The 22,881-nt window shown below is 47.7% G+C and overlaps 2 protein-coding genes across 8 annotated transcripts in view; one reads left to right on the top strand and one right to left on the bottom strand.

Moving 5' to 3' along the window:
- Window positions 1-4,910, top strand: part of LOC144892935 (uncharacterized) — a 63,468-nt gene extending 58,558 nt beyond the window's left edge. The window contains exon 3 of one of the 2 annotated variants that reach the window (XM_078781674.1): window positions 306-4,910. In XM_078781674.1, the coding sequence (XP_078637800.1) occupies window positions 1,067-3,367 (2,301 nt within the window). In that variant the 5' untranslated portion in view covers window positions 306-1,066 and the 3' untranslated portion in view covers window positions 3,368-4,910. The remainder of the gene's footprint in view (window positions 1-305) is intronic. The other variant, XM_078781675.1, reaches the window with a different exon arrangement.
- Window positions 4,677-22,881, bottom strand: part of FANCE (FA complementation group E) — a 37,276-nt gene continuing 19,071 nt past the window's right edge. For all 6 annotated transcript variants that reach the window (XM_078781676.1, XM_078781677.1, XM_078781678.1 and 3 more), the window contains 8 exons: window positions 22,514-22,558; window positions 19,788-19,838; window positions 12,294-12,437; window positions 11,900-12,020; window positions 9,754-9,829; window positions 7,136-7,211; window positions 6,922-7,047; window positions 4,677-5,031 (listed from right to left, as the gene is read on the bottom strand). In XM_078781676.1, coding sequence (XP_078637802.1) covers window positions 4,930-5,031; window positions 6,922-7,047; window positions 7,136-7,211; window positions 9,754-9,829; window positions 11,900-12,020; window positions 12,294-12,437; window positions 19,788-19,838; window positions 22,514-22,558 — 741 coding nt within the window. In that variant the 3' untranslated portion in view covers window positions 4,677-4,929. The remainder of the gene's footprint in view (window positions 5,032-6,921; window positions 7,048-7,135; window positions 7,212-9,753; window positions 9,830-11,899; window positions 12,021-12,293; window positions 12,438-19,787; window positions 19,839-22,513; window positions 22,559-22,881) is intronic.

The following is a 22,881-nucleotide window of genomic DNA, read 5'->3' as shown; positions in this document are numbered from 1 at the left end:
GATCCAGATTTGACCCCCCCCCCTTCCCCCCCTCCCAAATAGGAATTTGCTTTTTCCTCTGAAACGACAAACACTATTTCGATGAAACTTAACCAGAACCTTCATCACCCGTGACGTACCGAAGTTTGTTCACGTCACTAGGAAAATCAAAGTCTAAGGGTTTTTTTTGGGGGGGGGGGGGGGGGGGGTAAAAGGGGTAAAAGTGGGTCCAGGTTTGTTATAGTCATTTGTTTCTTTCGTTTCATTTCATTTGTTTTTCATTTGTTTCAATCATTATTGTTATAGTTTCCCTAACGAACGTGCAGTTGTGTTTGGTCCTGAAGAAGTTCGGCTCTTTGCAGTAGAGCGAGAGCAAGAGACGCTGGAGCAGGCCACAACCCGGCTGTGGGATCTGTTGTTTGAGATGGAGAGTCAAAAAGCTCCGATCCAGATAAACAATGCTGCACATGCAACTATCTTGCCATGAAGACAAGACTTGAGACAGTCATGGTTGAAGAAACAGCCAAGTACCTCCATCTTGACAACTCCATTTAATTCGACAACTGTTAAAATGTTGTATTCATTGAGTCTGTCCATTTGTGTCACCTTTCGATGAAAGTTGTGTCACCTTTGTTATTAGTGTAAATTTTTGTATTTTTAAAGGCACAGATACAGTATTGAAAGTTTGTGGTATTTCAGCTGCATCCTTCCTACTTAGATTGGGGTTTTTTAATCTGCCTGGAAAGTAGATTCATCATAATCATCAGAGATTGCAGACAGGAGAGCAACAATGCCTTTTTCTTGTTGTTCTTAACTGTAGGTCTGTACTGTAGGTAGGACTGTAGGTCCTTGTCTTATTATTTTTCATGGTTTTGTTTAAATATTATTAAAATATATTTAAAGCGCAGCCGTGATGCTGACGCCCCCCCCCCCCAACCCCCCAGAATTTCCATGTTTTAAACGTTTCCCAGTGTGTACCCTGGTTAGAATAGGTACACCGTATCCCTGTGTGTCGTAAGAGATGACTAAGAAGGTTGGCGTCAGGAAGGGCATCCGGCCATAAAAACATTGCCTCAAAAAGAGAACCATGACAATAACAACTACATATGGGCAGGGTACAGCCCGAAGTGGAGATCGGTTTCTGAGGTTTGGGACATGGAATGTAGGGACAATGACAGGGAGATCAGGAGAAGTGATGGAAGTATTCGTCAGAAGAAGAGTGGACATATGTTGTGTGCAAGAGACAAGATGGAAGGGAAGTGGTGTGAGAATGGTGAAGGGTAGGCAGGGACAGAAATACAAGTTTATGTGGCAAGGGTGCCTGGAGGGCATGAATGGTGTTGGTGTCCTGTTTTCTGAGGAGTTTGTAGACAGTGTGGTGAGTGTGACTAGAGTGAGTGATAGGTTGATGATGGTGAAAATGATGATTGGAAAGCTCTTGGTGAACGTCATCTCGGGATATGCTCCGCAGGTTGGTCGAAGCGATGAAGAGAAGGACAAGTTCTGGTGTGCGATAGAGAAGCTGATGGAAAACGTGAAAGATGAGGAAGTTGTTGTGGTGGGAGGAGACCTAAATGGACATGTGGGAAGGAGTATGGATGGTTTTGAGGGAGTTCATGGGGGTTATGGATATGGTGTGAGAAATGGAGAAGGTGCAAGGATTTTGGAGTTTGCTGATGGAGCTGATTTGTTGATTTGTAATACTCAGTTCCAGAAAGAGGATAATAAGCTTGTTACATACACTTCAGGTGGGTCGACGACAACCGTTGACTACCTGATGGTGCGTAGGCGAGATAGGGGGCACCTCCGGGACACAAAGGTGATCCCGGGGGAGGAGGCTGTTTCACAGCACCACTTGGTTGTCTGCGACATAAGGGTGAAAGGTGCGAGGAGAGCTCGGCGGGTGAAGTACCAACCGAGAATGAAGGTGTGGAGGTTGAAAGAGGTGACAGTAAGGGAGGCATTAAAAGAGAGGCTGAGTAGGGTAGAGGATGATGTGGTTGAGCTTGAAAGTGGTTGGATGTCAATGAAAGCTAGTCTGTTGGGAGCCGTTGGTGAGGTATGTGGATGGACAAAAGGACCGCCGAAGCACTCGGAAACGTGGTTGTGGGATGATAAAGTTGGAAAGAGGATTGACAAGAAGAGGAAGAAGTTCAAGGAGTGGCAGAAGGCGAAGGGTACGGGAGCAGAAACAGCAGAGCATGAAAGTTATAAGGCAGCCAGGAAGGCTGCAAAGAAAGAGGTAGCAAAGGCGCAGGAGGCATGTAGGAAAATGTTCGGAGAACGCTTGGATTTGGAAGTGGGTCAGAAAGCAGTATTCAGGATTGCAAAGCAGATAGCGAAAGAGAGGTGTGATGTGATGGGGGTGAGTTGCTTGAAGGATGAAGTGGGAAAAATCGTTGTCGACCCAGATGGAATTAAAGGAAGATGGAAAAGATATATGGAAATGCTGTTGAATACAGAGAATGAATGGCATGGCAACATAGAGAGTAACCCAGTTTCAGGACCGGCAGAGAAGATAACTGAGAAGGAAGTTGAGGAAGCGATAAAAGCAATGAAGAGTGGAAAAGCGGGAGGGCCGACGGGAGTTGTGGGAGATATGTTGAAGGCAGCAGGAAGTTGGGGTGTGAAGAGAATGACAGAGATCTGTAATCTGGTGGTGAAAGAAGGCCGCATTCCAGTGGATTGGGAACTGAGTACCCTCGTCCCTCTATACAAGGGGAAAGGTGACCCTCTGGAGTGTGGCTCGTACCGAGCGATAAAGTTATTGGAGCATGGAATGAAGGTATTGGAAAGGGTGTTGGAGAGGAGGATAAGGAAGAAAGTGAAGATCGATGAAATGCAGTTTGGATTTATGCCAGGAAGAGGAACGACAGACGTGCTTTTCATTGTGAGGCAGTTGCAGGAGAAGTACATGGAGAAGAGGAAGAAGTTGTTTCTTGGGTTTGTTGATCTGGAGAAAGCATTCGATAGGGTTCCACGCAAAGTATTGACATGGGCATTGAGGAAGTTAGGAGTGGAGGAATGGTTGATCAGAGTAGTGATGGCAATGTACAAAAGAGCGCGCACAGCTGCAAGGACGAAGGACGGGAACTGTGGTGAGTTTGAGGTGAAGGTGGGAGTGCATCAGGGGTCGGTACTAAGTCCACTACTATTTATAGCTGTGATGGAGGTGCTGCCTCAGAACGTAAAGGAGGGTTTACCGTGGGAGTTGTATGCAGATGATCTGGTGTTGATTGCGGAAAGTATGGATGGACTGAAGGAAAAGATGAACAAGTGGAAGGAATGTATGGAGATAAAAGGTCTGAAGGTGAATATCGGAAAGACGAAGGTGATGGCAAGTGGTAAAGCATGTGGTGAGGTGGAAAGAACTGGGAAGTGGCCCTGAGCTGTGTGTAGGAAGGGTGTCGGAGTGAACTCCATTCAATGTACAATGTGTGCTGAGTGGGTTCATCAAAAATGTAGTGGTCTGAGAGGGTCATTATCCAGTGTGGCAGCTACATTCAAATGTAAGGTGTGCACAGAGGGAGCTGCAGATGGAGGAAATGTTGAGTTGGATCTTGAAGACGGCGTGAAGCTGGAAGGTGTGAAAACATTTTGCTACCTCGGAGACATGTTGAATGGAGAAGGTGGATCAGACTCGGCAACGGTTGCTCGAGTGAGATGTGCATGGAAGAAGTTTCGGGAACTGAGTGGCGTGCTGATGATGAGGGGAGTGTCGTTGAAGCTGAAGGGAAAGGTGTATGCTGCATGTGTGAGAAGTGTTATGATTTATGGGAGCGAGACATGGGTAATGAACGTAGAGCAGCAAGGAAGGTTGGAAAGGGTGGAAATGCGAATGGTTCGACGGATGTGCGGAGTATCGTTGAGAGAGAGGAAGACAAATGATGAATTGCGAAAGATGATGGGAATAGAGCCTGTGATTGATGCTGTGAAGAGGAACAGGTTGAGACGGTTTGGTCACGTGTTGAGGAAGGATGAAAGTGACTGGTTGAGAAGAGTGATGAAAATGAATGTCGAAGGAAGTAGAGGACGGGGAAGATCGAGAAAGACTTGGCTAAAGATGGTGGAAGAAGAAATGTGGGCAAGGGGGTTAACAAGGAGAGATGCAGAAAATATGGCAAAATGGAGAAGATTGTCATGGGAACCGCAAGGCTAACTCCCGCTCTAGTGGGGAAAATGGCCTTTAAAATGCATGTTGTTGTTGTCTTAACTGTAGGGTAGGGGACAGAGTGGTTGGAGCTTGGTGGAGGAGTAAACTTTCAATATCCAACAATGAGACAGATGTTACATTCCCACTAACACCTTAAAAAGGCCTACTTGGTATGACATTCACCAGTTAACACCTACTTACAACCAAACCTCATACCAGACAACCACCCTCTCAAACTCCAATCGCAGACTATCACTTTGGTTTCCAACTCAGTCGGTCCACCCTGGACATGTTCTTGCTCACCCAGCAATGGACGGATGCCTTGGATGTGAAAGAAGACGGCAGGGCTCGTCTATTTAGATCTTTCTCATGTGTTTGACTGGCTGTCGTTCAGTTGCACTCGTGAATCGTTTGACAGATGCAACTCGGGGAGAGGGCCTTTTTGCCTTGCTTGTGTCTTTGGCATAATATGTCAGTACATTTATCAAAATGAAAATGGGAAAGAAGGATTATCCTTTTTAAAGAATCTTCTTCACATGGAGGATTTATCGACCATTTTTTTTTTATTACAATGAGAAAGACATCAGTCTGCACCAGCAAGGATGCGAAGTTTCCCCATACAGCCTTATAAACATGTCTGTCAATTTTCCCTTTGGGGAAAGCTCCAAGGTTGGTTGTTGTTTTTTTTATTTTGTTTTTTACAAAGCCGCTCGTGTCGCACATACATAATAAAACGATATTGTAACTGATGAATAAATGCAGTCCTGTACAAATCATAGCTTGCTCTCCTCAACCTTTCATTTTTGCAGCTTCCTCAGTCTGACTGTTAAGCTGTGTCTCAGTAACGTTTCATTTTCCTCAGCCACACGGTCCAGCACAGACAGCTGTGGAATAGAGAGCTGTGGAGGGGGAGATATGTGTGTGCATCAGCAACATGGCTTAAGTTGGAAACACATCAAATCAAAATAACCGACAGAAGCTACACTATGTTTTCTTTATTGCAAATTAAACTTGTGTAATCTTATACCGTACAAAGGTTCACCAAAGAGTGTGTGCATTATGATGGGGAATAAAACCGCAAAGAAACAAGGGAGGAATAAAAAGGGAACATGACGAATGGGACTGTACCCGTCTGTTCTGCGATAGACTTTCACAACAATACATTGTTGGTGACAAACAGCCAGGCTGGCAGGATGGCCTCGAGGTACACACACTTGCTTCTCAGCAGTCTAGCCTCGGTTCGATTTCCGACCCAGCTATTAACTGTCATCCCGGTGTTTCACAGGCAGGTTGATTCATCAATGTGTGTTCCTTCCCTTGGATGGGTGTTAAGTGGGTGTCCCATTTGCTGGCATGAGTCGGTGCATGTTAAAGATCCCACAATGTCTTTTGCGAAGAGTAGGCGAGCGATCGCCAGCACCATGAACAAATTACAACCGCTGCTCCAACTTACAGGGGGCACTGCATAAGTGGCACAGCCACATTCCCAACAATGATGAGAACCAGCAGCCACAGGTTGCATACAAAATGAATAAATGACAAACAGATGGGTGGGTCTCACTATCTGCCATGATCTTTCCTGGGAAAACCACATTTCCAAGCTGGCCTCCAAAGCCAGTCGCCGACTGGGCATCCTCCGTCGTGCGAAGTCCTTCCTTGGCACACCTGAGTTCCTCACCACATACAAGGCTTTCATCCGCAGCTCAATGGAATACTGCTCTCCCCTCTGGGCTGGTGCTCCTGCTTCACACCTAGCTCGTCTTCACGCTGTTGAAACCAAAGCTTTCAGAATCATTGGAATCTAACTCCAAGCGATGAAGCTAACTCCAAGGGCCTCTCACTCACTCACTGCAGGCAGGTTGGTGGTCTTTCCGTCTTCTACCGACTCCTCTCTGGCCTTGCCCCCCCCCCAGCTCTCTCTGGGCTCTGTCCCCCAAATATTCCTACAGGTCACACAAGATCTGCCTGCAACCCTCTTATGGTTAAACTGCCAAAATCAAGACTCTCTGCTCACCTTCACTCCTTCATTCCTCTTTTCTCCTGCCTCTGGAACAAACTCCCTCACTCTCTTCAATCCCACTCCACCCTCCATGTCTTTAAAACAGCTGTTCACCACCATCTCTTATCTTCCCCCATCCAAAACCTTGATCTTTTCTACCCCCGCTAATTTCACCCCAATTCCACTTTTTTGAAATACCAACTTCCGTCCTGGAAGTCCTTGGTGTCCTTGTGTTTTATACTTCTCCCACCCCACCCCCCCCCCTTCCCACGCCTCCTCCCCCCAAGCCCTCTCCCTCCCACACATCTCCCTGCTCTCAAATGTTGTGTGCTCTCAAGTCTTTGTGTGCTTCCCCTTCTCTTGTCTTCCGCTCCCTCTTTTTATATATTTTGTTTGTCTGGTTGATTTGTTTGTGAAGTAAATGTCAGCTCTTTCACGAGCCTCGATTCAGTATACAAAAAGAAAAAAAGAGCACTCAGAAGCTTTACCTTATCTTAATCATGTTGGGGGGCTAAACAACCTAAACATTGAAAACAGCGTTGTGACCGGACAAGGTGATTAGAGATCAAAGGACGACATTGGTATTAGGTAGTATCCAATGATGCTGGGCTAAGACTAAGTCATTCAAAAATAAAAATGTGGCCAAGTATGCCAGCTCCTGAAATACTATGAATAAAACCTGGAATCAAAAGAAAAATTCTCATCATACCAGTGAAGGAGTGAGTGATGGTCCACATTTGCTATCACCAGATGCACAACCCAAAAATGTAAGGTTGACCATCAAGCTTACCTGCGAGCCATACTTGTTAATGAAAGTGAAGCAGAGTTTGGCAAAGGGAAGACAAGCCCGAAGCTCTGTGGAACGGTTTGATATTGTGATTATCGCAGTCTCCAAATCCTCAGCTTCAAATTCCGGCTGAAAATTCCGAACACAAACATCAAACTCAATTGTGCAGCTTCATTTCTCTCATGCACACTGACACCACTTCAAAGTTACCTCTGACCTTTCGCTCAAAGATGGCCTGCAGAACAGTGGGTAGCCCATCTCCCCAGACCCCATGATCTCGGAACATCATTTGCCTGGAGCGCGAGTGTAGGAAGTTGGAAAAACAGTGGAATTTGTGGAAATTAATTAATGGGTTACAAGAACAGGAAAAGGTAGAAATAATATTTTTTTAGAAGAATGTTAAAAATTGAAAGGAAATACTGTACTGTAATTGCAAAGAAAAGGTTTCTTTTAGAGTCAGTCCTTGTTTAACATTGTAGTTACGTTCTTGAAAAATGTGACTAACAAGCGAATTTAAGCGAATAAAATTTTCCCATAATAATTTATGTAAAAAACAAATATATATATATATTTGTCATTTCATTTATGTTAAAAATTCACAAAATACATTATTTACTAAAAGAGTACAAGTTTTAAATAATTTTCAACACAATTAAATATCATCATCTCCAGTTGCTTCAAATCTTCATTGGTTAGCTCTTCTCCGTGTGATAGCAGAAGTTTTAAAACGTCGGCTTCTTCCGCCTCACCAAAACCCGCTTTATTGGCCAAGCCGAGGATAACTTTCTTCATAGCTGGGACATCTTTAAATCGTTTCAAGTCGTTGACGCATTCAGTCCACAGCTTCCTCCACACCTGAGTAACTTCAGCCCAGGACCCACCGATGTTATTGATGCACTTGAGGACGTTTCCATCAGTTTAACTCTGGGAGGCCATTGTATCCAAGGTATCTGAAGCCTATACTGTACTCGTTGTATATAAGGCTTATACTGCATGTACTCTGGGTGGGCTTATACACCAGTGTTTTCAGTAGGGCTTTTACTGCAGCTTTATTAAAACGAGGAAAAGCATTCGTTTGGTACTAAATTATAAATAAAACGACTTTATAACGGAAGGGTGAACGACTTTAAAACGAGTATGTTCTCCAGTACATCAGCGACGTAATAAGGAAACAATGTTAAACGAGGACTTACTGTAGTTGTAACGTTTTAAAAGTTTTGATTATAATGTTTAATCTTTATATATGCTGAACGTCAAGCAAGGAAGCAATACGTACCATTTTTAAAGTCTTTGGTATGACTCGTTGGGGGTTTGAACCGCTGACCTGCCCGACTCAGAGCAGACCCTCTAACCATTACACCACCAAGTCCGGTTTGGACGTTGTTTACTCCACCTGGCAGTGAAAACTCCATACAAATTTGAAGAACTAGTCTTGCTGGTGAAGGCTAGTGTCGATCTGGACGAAATTAACAGGACGTTGATCGAGGTATGCTAACCATCGTGGGAAGCAAGGATAAGCTGATGTTTCAGACGTTCACCCTTCATCGGAGCTCTAACCACAATGCCATTGAGTCTGGGAAATTAATTTTATTGTCTTCTATTGAACTGCTTGTCATCTATTTTGTTGCGATTACTTTGGAAATATTTTGTCTTTATTTGCTTATTTGTCTTTCTTTACTCGTCCTCTCAATGTCAGCTCTTCCATGAGCATTTTTTTCTGCTCCTCTTAATGATAAACAGTACGCTGGCTTGTGTTAGTTTCTAGACGGCGTGCTGTGGATATTTTTGTGAAATTTCATTTGAAGTGCGAGAAGGGGGTGTTGGGGAAGCTATCTTAACTCACATTTTCTTCATTATTTCTTCCCACAAAGATTTCGTTTTTCTTGAACTTGTGCTAAACATGTCACGTAAACAAGATAAGGAAACGTGTAATTTCGCCTGCACGATTGCATATTGATTGGAGTAGTAGATCAGCTGCCTCAATAAATGATGGGTTAAGTCGGTTGCATTTGAGGTTTTTGGAAGTGGTGATGAAGAGTGTATGATTCCAATGAGGTTAGTGAGCAAATCCAATGAGGTTAACCAGAATAGGTGGTGTAATGGTTAGAGTGACGCTCTGAGTCTGGGAGATCGGTGGTTCGAACCGCGGCCGAGTGACACCAAAGACTAAAATTGGTATGTGCTGCTTCCTTGCTTGACGCTCGGAATTTATAAAGGATAGAGCACGGACAAACAACCAAAGGTTGGTAATAATAGTGCAGGCTTTGATGGGCCGAACGTCCTCCTCCTTTGTTGACGTTCCTTGTCGAGGAACTTACATTAATTGAAAAAAAAACAATTAATTGAATCTTCTTCTTCTTCTTCCTTAAGCAGCACATCCCTGTAGATAGCATAATTTGCTGGAGGTGCAGCTGTGTCACTGAGCAATGCCCCTCTTTAGGTTAGAGCAGGAATTTGTAATTTGTTCACCGTGCCAGCAATATCTCGCTGACTCTTCGCCAAAGACACCGTGGTATCTTTAACATCCACTAACTAATGCCAGCAGACACTCGCCCACCTTAACGTCCATCTGAGGGAACTACCACGATGAATCACCCTGCCTGTGAAATGCTGGGATGACAGTTTATAGCTGGGTCTGGATTCAAACCCAGACTAGACAGCTCAGAGGCGAGTGTGCGTACCTCTAGGGCCTAGGCCATTCTGCCAGTGAAATGAATCTGAAGAGGTGAAAATTAGTTGATTTGTGAAGAAGCAAGAGACTTGGTGAATATTTGACAAGGACAAGAAATAAAGAGGCAATGAGACCGTGGATAAGACTTGAAGAGAAGGAAGAACCTGAGCAAGAAGGGAAGTTCTTCATGAGGGATGGACTCTTTGAGCAGCTTCGAAAGCAGCTCTGCTTGGAACCGCCCTGAAGCATTCAAACGATGCAGACACACAGACGAGTACATCAAATACCCCAAAATGACTGTTCACTTTCAACACTGTTACAATAACAAGCATAAAATATGCGTTAATGCAAGTAACTTGTGAGTTAATAACGATGCATATCCGATGTACTTACTGCGAGTGACCAAATGGTTTTATGAAGCTTTACGTAATAAAATATCTTGCATGCACAGTCAATCTGACATCAAAATAATTTGAATTAAAAGTTTTACAAACACTGCACTTGGAAGAGCGAAGACGCGAATTTGTGGTTAAACATTTCAGATTAACCTTACAATAACTGAGATGAGCAAAGTGCGATTTGACGAAGCGAAAGGAAGCATTGCACTCTGACCCCCGGTGAACGTCGTGCAGGAAATCTTCCTTCTACGTGCATCATGTTGCGCATCTCTTTCACTTTTGACTTGTCTAGTCTGGGTTCGATTCACGATAGAGAAGGATTTGATGAACTCTGACCTCTGATCACACAAAGTGCCATCCTTTTTGTGGATAGGTTAAGTTGGAGCTTAACATGTCTGCCAATGCTTCCCAGTGGAAGATCATGGTCCCACAAACTCATTTTTGAAAGAGCAGCCAATTGTGAGCCAGCAACCCGGCTGAAATCCAAATATTTGCCCTGGATATCTGCTGGGAAGGCAATGGCAAACCATTCAATGCCAAGTTTTTCTATCAGAGAACAATACTTAAAAGATCAGACATCTTCCCTTCAAAACATTTGGAAATAGAAAGAGCAATCAGATTTCAGACCCTCGCCAGGACGTGTTTTCAGTGGTTTTTCAGGCTTTTGTGTGAAAACAAATATGGCGGCCGAACCACGTGACTGATGGTCATTTTTTTCTCCACCAATTTATCCTTAGATGACGCTCAAGAAATTCCACCTTGATCGGATTGAAGTTTTGTACTGTACTTGTCGAATTATGACGTCATAATGGAGGCATCTATGACATCATCATTAACATATTTTATTCCCCATGGAGAGTTCTTTACAATGAGCCATGTCTCAATTTTTTCTTACAGCACTTTCAGAGAAAGAGGTGCAAAGTTTTTCGGTTTTTACAAGATGGCGCCCATACCACGTGACCTATGACGTCATAATTATCATTAAAAATTATACAGGTGGAGTTGCACCTATGGTGAAAATTTCCTGTCAATCGGACCAACGATTGCAGAGAAAATCATATTTATTCTGTGCCGCCAAACAAGACTCAAATGCAAAACCCTCTTCTCTGTCGAGGGTAACTAGAGTCCAAAGAACACCTTACCCCGCACTGTCTTGAGAAACAAGGACATGGCCCGGTCTACAAGCAGCAAATTTGATTGGTCGTCATGACGTAAAGTGCCGTAATATGTTGTCCAAGTACTGCGAAATGGAAGGGTTTCGAAAATGCCAAAAACCTGATTTGTCTTCCGCATAATTCAATTGAAATAAATTAAAGATTTTAACGGTTGTAGAAAATAAAATCAGAAGTTCACCGCCATATATGTAGCGTTTTACATCGCCTTAATTAACACGTTACATGAGTTATTCCTGCCTGTTGTCTGTGTCCTTTATGACTTCCTTGAAAACAGTAAGTTTACTGTTTTTGATGATTTTCAAATTTTTCAGTAATTTTTGGCAGAAAATGATTTATTTTTATTTTTATCTCACTCCTCTTTGCGCATCTGCAATCAGGATGAATTCAGGGCAAAAAATACTGTAAGCTTCAGGTTTGTGCTCGGTTTTATCTTCCGATTCGTGTTCAAAATATAACAATCAATTGAAATCAAGTTCCTCGATCATAAATTGATGTTTGCAGACAGACAGACAGACAGAACTGACCAATTATTTAACTCTGGTATTCGCTTTGCGTGCGCGGGATAATGTTAATGATACGTTACAATATAATGTCAACAACAACAACAACAACAACAATGTGGAGTCTAGTGTTGACATAATCTTAACTGTAATGTGATTTTGAGAAAGTTCCCATCGTAAACATAAACTACATTTAGGGGACGTACGACACTGGCATTGCAATTGTAAGGAACGTACCAAGAGGAAACGCAGAAAGGGGAGTGATGATGGCGCTTGCCACAGCTCGAGGGAATAATCCAGAAAGCATGACCAGAGCGCAGATCAGGGATCGTGGTGGGGGGCTGTGCAGGTCACGCAACTGGAACCACAATAAGGAATAGGAGAAATTACTCCGAGCATATAAACCTCAAAGCAACAGGCCAAAAGCTTCACAAAAAAACCCTCGTGCAGCAAGGTTTGCTCTCGAACTAGGGAAGCAGGAAAGAAGAGGTGGAGACCAAATGCCCAATTCGGAGTGAGGGAATAGCCGAATGGTGATGCAAACCATAAGTACCGGTGCTGTCACCGCTGTGCACATGTATGACCACGTGAAAGCAATTCACTAGAAAGAAGAGCAACGGCGATGACGTGCCTTTTGCAGGAAGACCTGTGTGGCTACAAGCAAGATGGCGGTGTGGCTCGGTGCCGGATGTACTTGGACCAGAGCAGAAACGAAGGCAGCCATGGCAGGAAGGGGCAGGTCGGAGAGGGAAAGATTCTGGCACAAAGCTCTGAGCTGTTGGAAAGAGGACGTGGGGATGAGACAAAAGTAAATGTTTGCTCACGCTTGTAGTCCTGGGGCCAATACTGATATTTTAACAAATTGGTACCACCCAAGGTCAGCAAACAATTTTGGTATTTTTGTCTTCCTACATGTCTCTAGTTTATATTTTGGTATGATAACCCTGCCTATGAATGAATGAATGAATGAATGATCGTTTTAAGGCCATTTTTCCCTGCTAGAGCAGGGGTTAGCCTTGCGGGCCCCATGACAATCATGGTTCTGTAGCGGCTGCCGCTGGGGTTTCACAATCGCCTTGCACCTATCAAGGACGCGGAGCGATCACCATGCCGGGCTCGTCCAGGACGCCCGGGCAGGCCCGCGCTCAACTTGCCAGGCCTCGGTCGGGACGCCCGGGCATGCCCGGGCATGCCCGGGCAGGCTCGCCCTCAACTTGCCAGGCCGCAGCCAGGACGCTGGGCCACGCCCCCTGGCGCCGGGCCTGGGCAAACCCCCTGGGTTAATAGATATATATTGCTGACCGATAAACGGGTTTTCAGGGTGCCTGAGTGTTTGATTTCAATAAAGCAACTCAGATGAATTCCAGCTTTTTGTCGCGTCCATTCTTCTGATCGACGTGGGAGCCCCAGCTCCTTCATTGGTGACCTATCGACATGGACACGGCAGTCGCCCTTAAACTGCCTACCTTCTGGGAGGCTCACGCTGCGGTTTGGTTCGCACAGGCGGAGTCCCTGTTCGCCCTGCGAGGCATCACGGCCGACGACACCCGCTTCCACCATGTGGTAGCTGCGCTCGGGTCGGCTACCGCAGCCCGCGCCCTGAGCCTCCTCGAAAGCCCGCCAGCCGCTGACAAATACGGCGCGATTAAGCAGCTTCTCCTCGATGCTTTCGCCCTCCCATCGGCGGAACGCGCACGGCGCCTGCTCGAACTGCCTGAGCTCGGCGACACGCGCCCTTCCGAGCGAATGGACTACATGCTTTCACTGCTCGGCGAGCACTCTCCGGCATTCCTGTTCCGGGAGCTGTTCCTCCGTCAGCTGCCTAACCCGGTACGCCTCGCCCTGGCAAGCACGACGATCACAGATCCCCGGGCCCTTGCCAGAGAAGCCGACAAGATCTCCGCTGCAGGACGGCGCATCGCAGCGGCGACATGGGACCCACCGCCGTCCGACGCAACAACCATGGCGCCCGAGCACCCGGCACGGTCGACGGCCGAACTGCCGACGCAATTGGCGGCCGCTCTACCGTGCCGACCACCTCCACCCGACCAAGCGTGGTGTTACTATCATGCCAGGTTCGGACAAAAGGCCCGGACATGCCGACCCCCGTGCACCTTCGGCAGGCCGGGAAACGGCCGGGCCGGCGTTCATTACCAGCCATGAGCGCCGGCCATACGGGCAACTTACTGTTCATCACGGATACAGCGTCCGGACGGCGCTTCCTGTGCGACACCGGCGCCCAACAGAGCGTCATACCCGCCTCTGACCAGGACAGGCAATCCGCGGTTTGCGGCCCCTCCTTAGTTGCGGCCAACGGATCGACTATCCGCACCTTCGGCCCGCGCAACGTCACCCTCTGCTTCGGCGGCCAACGCTTTGCTTGGACGTTTGTAACCGCCAACGTGCCCGTGGCTCTGCTAGGCGCCGACTTCCTCTGCGCACACGGACTGCTGGTGGACGTCCAACGGCGTCGTTTAATCAACGCTGAAACCTTCAGCTCCCTGGTATGCACATTGAGCAGCTCCGCGCCGACCGAGCTGGCATGCACCGTCCCGGCGGCGAACGAGTTTGCTCGCCTGCTCACGGAGTTCCCGGCCCTCACGCGGCCGACGTTTTCGGCCGTCGCAGTACGGCATGGGATCGAGCACCACATACCAACCACGGGCCCGCCGGTCTACGCCAGGGCCCGCCGCCTCGACCCAGCCAAGCTCGCCGTAGCGAAGGCCGAATTCGACGCGTTGGAGCACCTCGGCATCGTGCGGCGCTCCGATAGCGCGTGGGCCTCGCCACTGCACATCGTGCCAAAGCCGGGGGGTGGATGGCGCCCGTGTGGCGACTACCGCCGTCTGAATGACGCTACCACCCCCGACAGGTACCCGATCCCGCATATCCAAGACTTCTCCGCCCGTCTGGCGGGACGGGTCATTTTTTCGAAAATTGATCTCATACGGGGATATCACCAGGTACCTGTCAGGGCGGCCGACGTCCCTAAAACGGCAGTCATCACGCCGTTCGGCTTATTCGAATTCTTGCGGATGCCGTTTGGTCTCAAGAACGTGGCTCAGGCGTTCCAGCGCTTGATGGACGGCGTGCTGCGTGACCTGCCGTTCCTTTTCGTTTACCTGGACGACATCCTCGTCGCCAGCACGTCCCGGGCCGAGCACCTCCTCCACCTCCGAACACTGTTCGAGCGCCTCAGCGAGCACGGCCTCATCGTCAACCCGGCCAAATGCCACTTCGGCACGACGGCCGTTGATTTTTTGGGCCACCACATCACCAAGAACGGGGCCGTGCCGCTGCCAACCAAGGTCGAGGCCATCACCACGTTCCCGCGTCCCCGCACCATAAAGGCCCTGCAGGAATTCCTGGGAATGGTGAATTTTTATCACCGCTTCGTGCCCCGCGCTGCTCACCTCATGCGGCCCCTCTACGAAGCCCTCCGGGGCAAGCCGGCCAAGCACGACATCGTCTGGTCCGCAGCAATGGATGCGGCCTTCCAAAGCTCAAAGCGGGCCCTCGCCGACACAACACTGCTCGCTCACCCGGTGCTCAACGCTCCCATCGCCCTCACCACGGATGCCTCCGACTACGCGGTGGGCGCCGTCCATGAGCAATGGGTGAACGGGGTTTGGCAGCCACTCGCTTTTTTCAGCCGGCAGCTCCGGCCGAACGAGCTCAAATACAGCACGTTTGACCGGGAGCTCCTCGGTCTACACCTGGCCGTCCGCCATTTCCGCCACCTCCTGGAGGGCCGACCTTTCACGGCGTTCGTCGACCACAAGCCGTTGATTTACGCCATGGCCAAGGTCACGGAGCCATGGTCGGCCCGCCAACAGCGCCACCTCTCCGCCGTGTCGGAGTTTACCACGGACATCCGGCACGTCGCCGGCAAAAACAACGCCGTGGCCAACTGTCTGTCCCGGGCCAGCGCGAACGCGGTCCACCTGGGCGTGGATTTTGCGCTTATGGCGGCGGACCAAACCACCGACACCACGGTGCAAGCCCTCCGGGCGGCGGACACGGGCCTCCGCCTGGCCGACATCCCCTGCGCGGACACTGTCCTGCTCTGCGACGTCTCCCAAGGCCAGCCTCGCCCCATCGTGCCCGTCACCTGGCAACGCCGCATCTTCGCCTCCCTCCACGGCCTTTCCCACCCGGGCCGGAAAGCTTCCCAGAAGCTGGTGTCGGCGCGTTTCGTCTGGCACGGCCTTCGTCGGGACGTCCGCGATTGGACCAGCGCCTGCACGGCCTGCCAACGGGCCAAGGTCCACCGACACACCCAAGCCCCGCTGGCACCTTTCACCGTGCCCGAACGACGTTTCGACCACGTCAACGTGGATCTGGTGGGCCCCCTCCCCCCGTCACGGGGGTTCACACACCTGCTCACCATGGTGGACAGGACCACCAGGTGGCCGGAGGCCGTTCCCCTCGTCTCCACCACCACCGCCGACGTGGCGCAGGCTTTCATCGCCACCTGGGTCGCCCGCTTCGGCGCACCGGCGGACATCTCGTCAGACCGCGGACCACAGTTCACCTCCGAGCTGTGGGGCGCGGTCGCCCGCAACCTGGGGGTCAAGCTCCACCGTACTACGGCCTACCACCCCCAAGCAAACGGGTTGTGCGAGCGATTCCACCGCTCCATGAAGGCCGCGCTCATGGCCGGCCTTCAAGACGGCGGTTGGGCCGACCGGCTGCCGTGGGTCCTTTTGGGCCTTCGCACGGCCCCCAAGGAGGACCTCCAGGCATCCACCGCCGAGCTGGTCTATGGCCAGGTGCTACGCGTCCCGGGCGAATTCGTGCCCGACGCTACCAGTCCCTGGTCCGCAGCTCACCAGCGCTCGGACCTCCAGGAGGCCGCCCGACGGTTTGCCCCCGTGCCGACATCCCACCACGGTGACCCCCGGTCCTACGTCCCCCCAGCACTCCGCACAGCGGAGTATGTTTTTGTGCGTCACGACGCACATCGGTGGCCACTCCAGCCGCCGTACGACGGGCCCTTCCGGGTGCTGCGACGGGACGACAAGTCGTTCGTCATCGACATCGGCGGCAGGTCGGACCGGATTGCAGTGGACCGCCTCAAGCCGGCGCACGTGGACGTCGACCACCCACCACGGGTGGCCCTTCCGCCGCGGCGAGGCCGCCCCCCGTCCACGGGGCCCCCCACTCGACCGCCCACCACCTCACCGGACCCCCTCCCACGACCCGCCAGGGGTCGCTTCGGCCGGGTCATCAGGACCCCCCTCAAGTTGACCCTGCCGGTGCAAGTCGATTCTGGGGGGACGTGTGTAGCGGCTGCCGCTGGGGTTTCACAATCGCCTTGCACCTATCAAGGACGCGGAGCGATCACCATGCCGGGCTCGTCCAGGACGCCCGGGCAGGCCCGCGCTCAACTTGCCAGGCCTCGGTCGGGACGCCCGGGCATGCCCGGGCATGCCCGGGCAGGCTCGCCCTCAACTTGCCAGGCCGCAGCCAGGACGCTGGGCCACGCCCCCTGGCGCCGGGCCTGGGCAAACCCCCTGGGTTAATAGATATATATTGCTGACCGATAAACGGGTTTTCAGGGTGCCTGAGTGTTTGATTTCAATAAAGCAACTCAGATGAATTCCAGCTTTTTGTCGCGTCCATTCTTCTGATCGACGTGGGAGCCCCAGCTCCTTCAGTTCCCCGTTTGAGGCAATGTTTTTATGGCCGGATGCCCTTCCTGACGCCAACCCTTGGTCACGCTCTTACGATGCGCAGGGATACGGTGTACCTATTCTAAACCGGGGTACACACCGGGATCATTCATCCCAGCAAGCTGGTACTCAATTTGCCGACCTCGGAAGGATGACAGGCCGAGTCAACCCCCCTGGCGTTAATTCAGCGATCGACCGGGATTCGAACCCAGGATCCTAGGATCCCAAGCCGGCACCCTAACCGCTAAGCCAACACAAAAATTTTCGGAAATGGAAGAAATAATGCTTGCATAAAAAGGGTTAACATAGGGTTAATTGTTGAAGTTTTGTGAATGATATGTTATTTTAAATCATCTACAATGTCTTATCTATACATTATGAAATAATTTCAGCATCTACATATCACGAAATAGTAATCAGATCAGTTGAAAATAAAAACACTCTTGATTTTCGATTTTGCAATTGAAACATGACCTTTGACCTCTGAGGAAGTCACCTGATAACTAAAGATGAAAAATATAACACAGTTGTGTAGATATATGATGTAGCTTCACAATGAATTATGATTTGTTAAAGTATGTTCAGTAGAACTGAAGTTATAAGCAAAAATGCTACCCCTCTCTCCTAAAATTCAACTTCCAGATTATATGGAGATGGGTTTGTTCACAGAGTGATAACTATCATTAAGCTACTAGATAGGCAGGGTTATCATACCAAAATATAAACTAGAGACATGTAGAAAGACAAAAATACCAAAATTGTTTGCTGACCTTGGGTGGTACCAAAATCTGTATTGGCCCCTGGACTATTTATTGAGTTTACAAATGAAATACACAGCTGCATGGCAAATTGGAACTAAACTGAAATGAAACCTAAAAGAGGAGGTAGTTTCATTGCAATAACCATTTCATCCATACCTCTCTGACAGACGCCAATTCATCTCCATCAATAACTGCAAATCCCCCACTGCTCCCCTCCCCCAAGGTGTCCCCCAAGGTTCAGTTCTTGGCACCCTCCTCTTCATCCTTTACCTGTCCCCCCTCGGTCACTTAATCCGCCGTCATGGTCTCCAATTCCACTGCTTCGCCGATGACATCCAGCTTTTCATCTCCACCAAGTCCGTCTCCACCGACACCCACTCTATCCTGACAAACTGCATCACTGAAATAAAATCCTGGCTTCAAATCAACTTCCTCAAGCTTAACTGTGATAAATCTGAAATAATCATCATTGGCCCAAAAACGCTCACAAAATCCACCCATAACTTTGCCCTCAACATCGACGGTATCCCAGTATCCACCTCCCCTCACATCCGGAATCTTGGCGTCATCTTTGACCAAACCCTCTCCTTCGACAAATACACTAAACAGATCACAAAGTCAGCCTTCTTTCACCTGAAAAACATCGCCCGTCTCCGCTCATCCCTCTCTTCCACGGCTGCAGAAACCCTCATCCACGCCTTCATCACCTCCCGTCTGGACTACTGCAATAGCCTCCTCTATGGTTCACCCTCAAAAATCACCAATAAACTCCAATACATTCAGAACTCCGCTGCCCGTCTACTCACCCATTCCCGGACCCGTGACCACATCACCCCCGTCCTTTACAAGCTTCACTGGCTCCCCATCCCCCAGAGAATCCAGTACAAAATCCTCCTCTTGACATACAAAGCCCTCCATAACCTGGCCCCATCCTACCTGGCTGACCTCCTCTCCAGACACACTCCCACCCGCAACCTCCGCTCTGCTGGTACCAACCTCCTGACCCCCCCCCCCCCCCATCCGGACCAAATTCAGATCCTGGGGGGACAGGGCCTTCTCCATCGCTGCTCCCACCCTCTGGAACTCACTACCTCACACCATCAGAGACTCCTCCTCACTCACCACATTCAAAACATCACTAAAGACCCACCTGTTCAACACTGCATTCAACATTCAACCCACAGCATTTAACCCCTGACTATCACTTCTCCTTCTCCCTCCTTTTGCTTTAAATATTTCCCGATTGATTCTTGTCTTTTTGCAATTGTGGTTTTCATGTATTGTTATGCATTATGTTTTGCATTCTGTCAAAGCGCCTTTCGGCTTCTTGAAAAGCGCTATACAAAATAAATGAATTATTATTATTATTATAACCTCCCATAGAGAGATTCTCATCCTTTCTGTCCATAGAACCAGTCTCATCCAGCATTACTTTCCATTCCAACTTTCAGACACGATCCACTGACACTTAAACAGTTACATCTCATCGATCAATTACATTCTTCATCCTTTTTCACATTCATTCGCGATAAACCCGAGCCATGTGTGTATATACACGTCAGTTCAGTTATCCTCCGTTGGGGCATGTACACATCCCTGACACAAGGGCGCCAAAACAAAATGGCCTTCGATTCCTACACCCACATATATGTGCACATATATGAGGATGTTAGATGAGGGAGCTTTTACCTGCCGAATGTCACAACTTCCAAAAAGAACGAGCTCTGCTGGGGGATCGGCCTGTGCACACAAACACTTGGATTACACATTTTTGTATTTATTTTTTTGGATACAGAATCGAGGCTCGTGTAAGAGCTAACACGTTGAACATGAAAACATGCACAGGCACATAAAACATACAATGATGGGAGCGGGCTTCGATTACATCAAAGCATAAGTACATAAAATTACCAACTTCGATTTCTGCATTCCAAGAGGAGATCCAATTTGCTTGTTGCACATCATTGCGAGTCCAATGCATGTTAATTTTCTTAAAACCTCCTTCATTACGTTTATATTTTTGACGACAATGGTTCATTATTACCATGGCAACCGATGGTTGATGGAGGTTATATTTGCACCCCTGTATGGCTGTTAGCAGGATATCTCAAAATGTGGTGGACGGATTCAAACGAAATTTTGTGGAGAGGTTGGGTGTGTGACAAGGGCGAAATCATTAGATTTTGGTGAATGTGGATCCGGATACGATAAATTTTGAAATTTTAAGTGATTCGTCACCATTGAGTGATCGGGCTAAAAACGACATATAGCACGATATTTCAAAAAGTTGTGGACGACTTATGACAAAACTTGGTGGACGAGTTGGTTAGGTGACAAGAACAAGCCGATTGGTTTTTGGTTCACTATCATTGGGTAAAACATAAACTGTTTAGCGTGGCGGAGCTATGCGCTCTACCGAGTAGGGTTCTAGTCTATTATATAATGATAATGTGAATCATGGTGTCTGTGCATACCTTTCTCTGTCCCCCGTCTATGGGGGCCACTTCACATGCTGTGTTTGCTGATAGATTATTTTGCATTTTCATTTCGCCTTACTGTAATCTTACTGTAATATACTGTAGTCAATCAATTTACTGTCCCTTCCAGTAATCTTTAAAATCAACATGAACACCTGATGGATTAAGGTATATTTAATACAGATCTTCATGGGGCAACAATTTTGAAGAGCTATATTTGCCCCTCTTTTTAGACAAATCCATCCTAGGCCTCTCTCGATGTTGCACCGCCATTTTGCGGTGGGTGGTATGATTGGCTCGGAGTGAAATGAAGAGTGCAACACAAGTAACCTTTTTAAAGAACATTAAATAATTTAAATTGATAAATTAACTTAAAATTTTCCCACCACTGGGGACGAGTACTTTTGCTACTTTTCACTTATTCATAAGGTTAGTTAAGAATAAATTTATTTTTTAACTATTAAGTAAAAGATGAAGACTATGAAAAATTTCATCATCATCATGTACCAGGCGCTAATACAGAACGTTGGTTGCACCGAGCTAGTTTCTTGTCTATGGTTACAATCCTGGACGGATTGCCACTCCGCCACAGGATACTCGACGGAGTGTGCAAGAGTTTAGAATTTGGTTTCCGGCGATAGCTCACCTGATCTTCGCAAAGGAGATCGTGGCATTTTTAACATCCACTATCTACCTAATGCAGGCAGACATGATGCCCAGTTATGAAAAAAAATAAAAGTCAATTAATAATTATACTGTATTAATAATATGTAGTGTCGTTATATTTAAGGAATTCATTTGAAAAATTACAAAGTGGTATCAGTGGTGGTTCTAGATCCCCCCAGTATTGACAGAGTGTCACGTTTGACAGTGTCACTTGAACATTTCCGTGGATAATAATCAATACTGGACAGGTCAGCAATCAGTCACAGGGTGCAGCAGTATCCACTAACAAGACATGGGAATCAAACCCACAATGGTGAATGCAATGCAACAAGGCTTTAACCACCACACCACCACCAACAACCAATTTAACAAAATATATATTGAATTAAATATATAAACATCTTGGAGAAATATGTAATGTGGAACCTTTACAAGCAAACGATCAAGTACTTACTTTGTTCAAGCATTGCACAGTCATATGGAGAAACAAGAATGACCACATTGTGGTCACAACCTGTGCCAAAATCCGGTAGCGGGCCGATTGTGAAACGCGCATTTAAAGTACACTTAAAAACTGAACAGCGTGATTGGGAAACACACATTTAATGTGCTGTTAAAAGATTACCTCGACACCACTTATCCATGTCACTCTCATGGTTTTATCAGAATGAGCCGATTAATCACATGGCCACGGATTGCTTAACCCCAATATGAGACCGTTCAATAATTATGTGATGCAATTTTTTTAGTAATTTGCATAACATAACACTTGATTACGCAATGTAAAGTAACGCTTGATTGCTGTGCGATCTGACGGGCTTGAGTAATCATTACTATTATTCGACCTATGATTACATTTTTTGGGGTCCATCATCGTGAATAACACTCGACCCAAACTACGCCAATGGAAACCTGACGCAACAAACCCGGGCAGTGTATAATCATCAGAGGACTGCAGGCATAATGAGTTAGGCCCACCAGAAAACCAAGATGGCGGCCATATCATTTTTGTCTCGCGATATGGTAGGTGGACTCAAGCGACAGATGTGGGTGTGGTGGTCCGGCAGCTGTCTGATCAATGTGTGGACATTTCAAAAATCAACCCCAACAACAACAACAACAGCAAGAGCAAGGCAAAGCTCTTGTATACCTGCGACATTTCACAGGTAAAAAGGCTCCGATAACATAAACAGATGTACAGAGTATATCATTCAGAGCTCCCCAATATACACATAGAGAGAGAAATCAAAGAGGATAATAAAATGCACGCACGTCAGGATCTTCATTCAGCCAGTGCTTGATTCTCTCCATGCCAGCCTGCAGGAACAGAACAACATGCATGTTTATTATCTGTATCAGTGCAAGTGAAATACATCCAGAGCATTTACTTGTCCCTCTCCCAATCCCAATGCCCCAATCTGCCAGAAAAAGGGGAAAATACACGGCACATTTTGATTTACCATCATATTTTGCCTCGTCCATTCTCAAAAGGACGAGAGAGAGAGAGAGAGAGAGAGTGAGCAGAGTGACTGAATGCAGATCTACTTGATCTCCTAGATCCAACAATCTATATATCCCGATGACATCAGTTCTATTGTAATTTTTATTTTTGAAAGTGCAAAGGTTATGTTTTCACTCCT

This window comes from Myxine glutinosa, chromosome 7, assembly GCF_964187855.1.
Source record: "Myxine glutinosa chromosome 7, kmMyxGlut1.1, whole genome shotgun sequence".
NCBI lineage: Eukaryota > Metazoa > Chordata > Myxini > Myxiniformes > Myxinidae > Myxine > Myxine glutinosa.
This window is presented reverse-complemented; position numbering and strand designations above follow the sequence as displayed.